A 2340-nucleotide genomic window follows, 5' to 3' on the forward strand; every position below is an offset into this window, starting at 1 on the left:
CATATAAGCTGACTGCAAATCAGGATGTAGATCAGCAGTAATTTACACTTTTATTCTGAAGAGGAAAATAAATTATCTTTTTTTGGACATGCTGCTTTAAAATGCAACTTTGTACTTATAAAATATATAAATAACTACATTAATTACAAAAAAATACCATAGCTAAACAAATAAATAAAAAGTACAGTCAGTCATATATGTCACAATATTTCTGCCTCTTGATACAAGTGATGGAAGAAGATTTTATTAAAACTGATGGAGAGAATAGAATTATTTGCCATTTGCAAAGATAAACAATAAAAGCCCATTGAAATTCTTGTGTTTTGCCAACTCAAGAAAGGTTTTTAAAAAGATAGGAAGGTTTTCCATTCAAAAACAAAACCTGAAGAACTTTAGAAGTACCGTCTTTAAAACTAAAACATGAGATTTCAATGCTTTACTTTAACTTATAATAGTTATCAAATAATTTTGAATGCTTTGTCATTTCATATGAATTGGTTGTTGCAGTCCATGACACACTTAAAGGGAAAGAGGTACAGTCTGATGAAGAATAAGGAAATAAAAACGTTACAGCTAAAAATAAATTTGCTCAAAATGTAAACATACTCATTTTAAAATGGACCAGCAGAGACTGTAAGCAAATAGCAGTTTACGTACGCAAGAGGCTGGGCTTTACCGTCAATGCTCCACCCACCTGGTGCGCTCTCATAAGCAAAACGAGCGTTCCCGGTAGAGGAACAGCTGCTTTGGTCTTGTTTGAGCAGAAGCTCTTAAGATAACGCGCAGTAAATTCTGCATTTCTCCGTAAGAAGGGTCTGACCTCACTGGTAAGCTTTCTTCTCTTCTTTTTTGAGTTTATTTGAGCTGACGCACTTGCTAGCACTTAGACCAACACAAACAAAAACAGCTATGGTTTGGCGTAAAAGCAAATCCAATTGAGTCATTTCTAGGAAAGTCTTTCAAGTTACCTGGTTTGCATGCAGTCAAGCCCACCTTTAGACACACCCGGTTGAACTTTGTACGTTTTCTTGAGAAGATTTTTTAACTGACTATTTATTTTGCTAGCTATATCTTGATAGTGTCAATGTCTCAAACAAATTAAGAAAACTTTATTATAAATTTGTGCTCACTTAAAATCTGTTTCTATTGTTTAAATTCGCAAAATTAATCTAAAATCTGAGATTTTTGAGATGCTTGTGGTGTGACACACCCCAAAGTAAAAATGTCGCAGTTCCATGCAGGTGCGGATCTATGGGGGGTGGGGGAGAGGCCCCCTTGCCCGGGCCCGGGGGGTCTGGATGAGAGGCAGAATGTGAATTGAGAGATCCAAGTCTGTATCATGTCTTCTGATGAGAGCTGGCGACGGTGGGCCTTACTCTACCATACTCTACCATATACCATATATACCATATAATCTACCATACTCCTGTTGAGTATGGTAGATTATAAAAAACAAAGTGGTCCCCCAGTAGATTATATAGCAGGCTGCCCCAGTCATTGTTGACTCATGGTTGCTAAAAGCTTTACAAGACCGACTGATTTTAGTGACATGGTGGTTGTAAAATATGGAATAAAACGTTGGGCTACATGACTGGCTTCATTTTCATTCTTACATTTAACTTCATGACACAAATTTTCAAGTTGATCGCCGATATTGTCTCCAAGTGTATTCTGGGTAAAACACGTTGCCAACCATCCACAACGTCATCATCAGTCAGATACTTAGGAACAGACTGTAAACTAGGTAGATTGGAGTATTTGTACGTCAAATATGAGTGACTTTTATTGGTATTTTATAAAATTATGTTTTCATGAGCTTTGTTATTTTGGGAATAAAGGGCCCAGTTATTAGCCCCAACGCCGACTTGTTCCGGTTCCACGATCTTTACTGTGAAGTTATCAATGAAATTGCTTGTCAATCCTATTATGCGGTGCTTTTTGAGTTCCCATGCCATAATGTGGTATATTGGGGTAAAGGTGATAATAATAATAATAATCTCTCTTCACATACTTCCATGTACCACAAAACACAACCATTTAAAAGATTAGTTTATTTAAAGTAATTCAATCTTATTTTTAAATGCAATACTTGCTTCACTGTCATGTCCCCTTTATAAGTTTTGGTTTTTCCTTATTAATTGTAAATGTTTTCTGTTTGCTTGTGATATCACAAAAAGTAGCTGCCTACTTTAGAGTGTTTTAACCCATTTCCCCCCAAAGTTGTCTGCCTCACAGGAACAATGATGAACTGCTGTGGTCTGCTCACTGAAAAGAAGGAACCAGGTACTCGGCTGTTAGAAAGCAAACTACACTTGGTTTCTTCTCAGAAAGTCTTTTAAG

General features: G+C 36.5%; 1 protein-coding gene across 1 annotated transcript in view; it reads left to right on the forward strand.

The window, feature by feature from the left end:
* Window positions 1-710: 710 nt before the first annotated feature.
* The window catches only part of LOC103474795 (von Willebrand factor A domain-containing protein 5A-like), an 80438-nt gene continuing 78808 nt past the window's right edge, over window positions 711-2340 (forward strand). Inside the window, exons 1-2 of the mRNA XM_008426022.2 lie at window positions 711-827; window positions 2221-2283. Coding sequence (XP_008424244.1) covers window positions 2241-2283 — 43 coding nt within the window. The 5' untranslated portion in view covers window positions 711-827; window positions 2221-2240. The remainder of the gene's footprint in view (window positions 828-2220; window positions 2284-2340) is intronic.

This window comes from Poecilia reticulata, linkage group LG13 (assembly GCF_000633615.1).
Source record: "Poecilia reticulata strain Guanapo linkage group LG13, Guppy_female_1.0+MT, whole genome shotgun sequence".
NCBI classification, from domain to species: domain Eukaryota; kingdom Metazoa; phylum Chordata; class Actinopteri; order Cyprinodontiformes; family Poeciliidae; genus Poecilia; species Poecilia reticulata.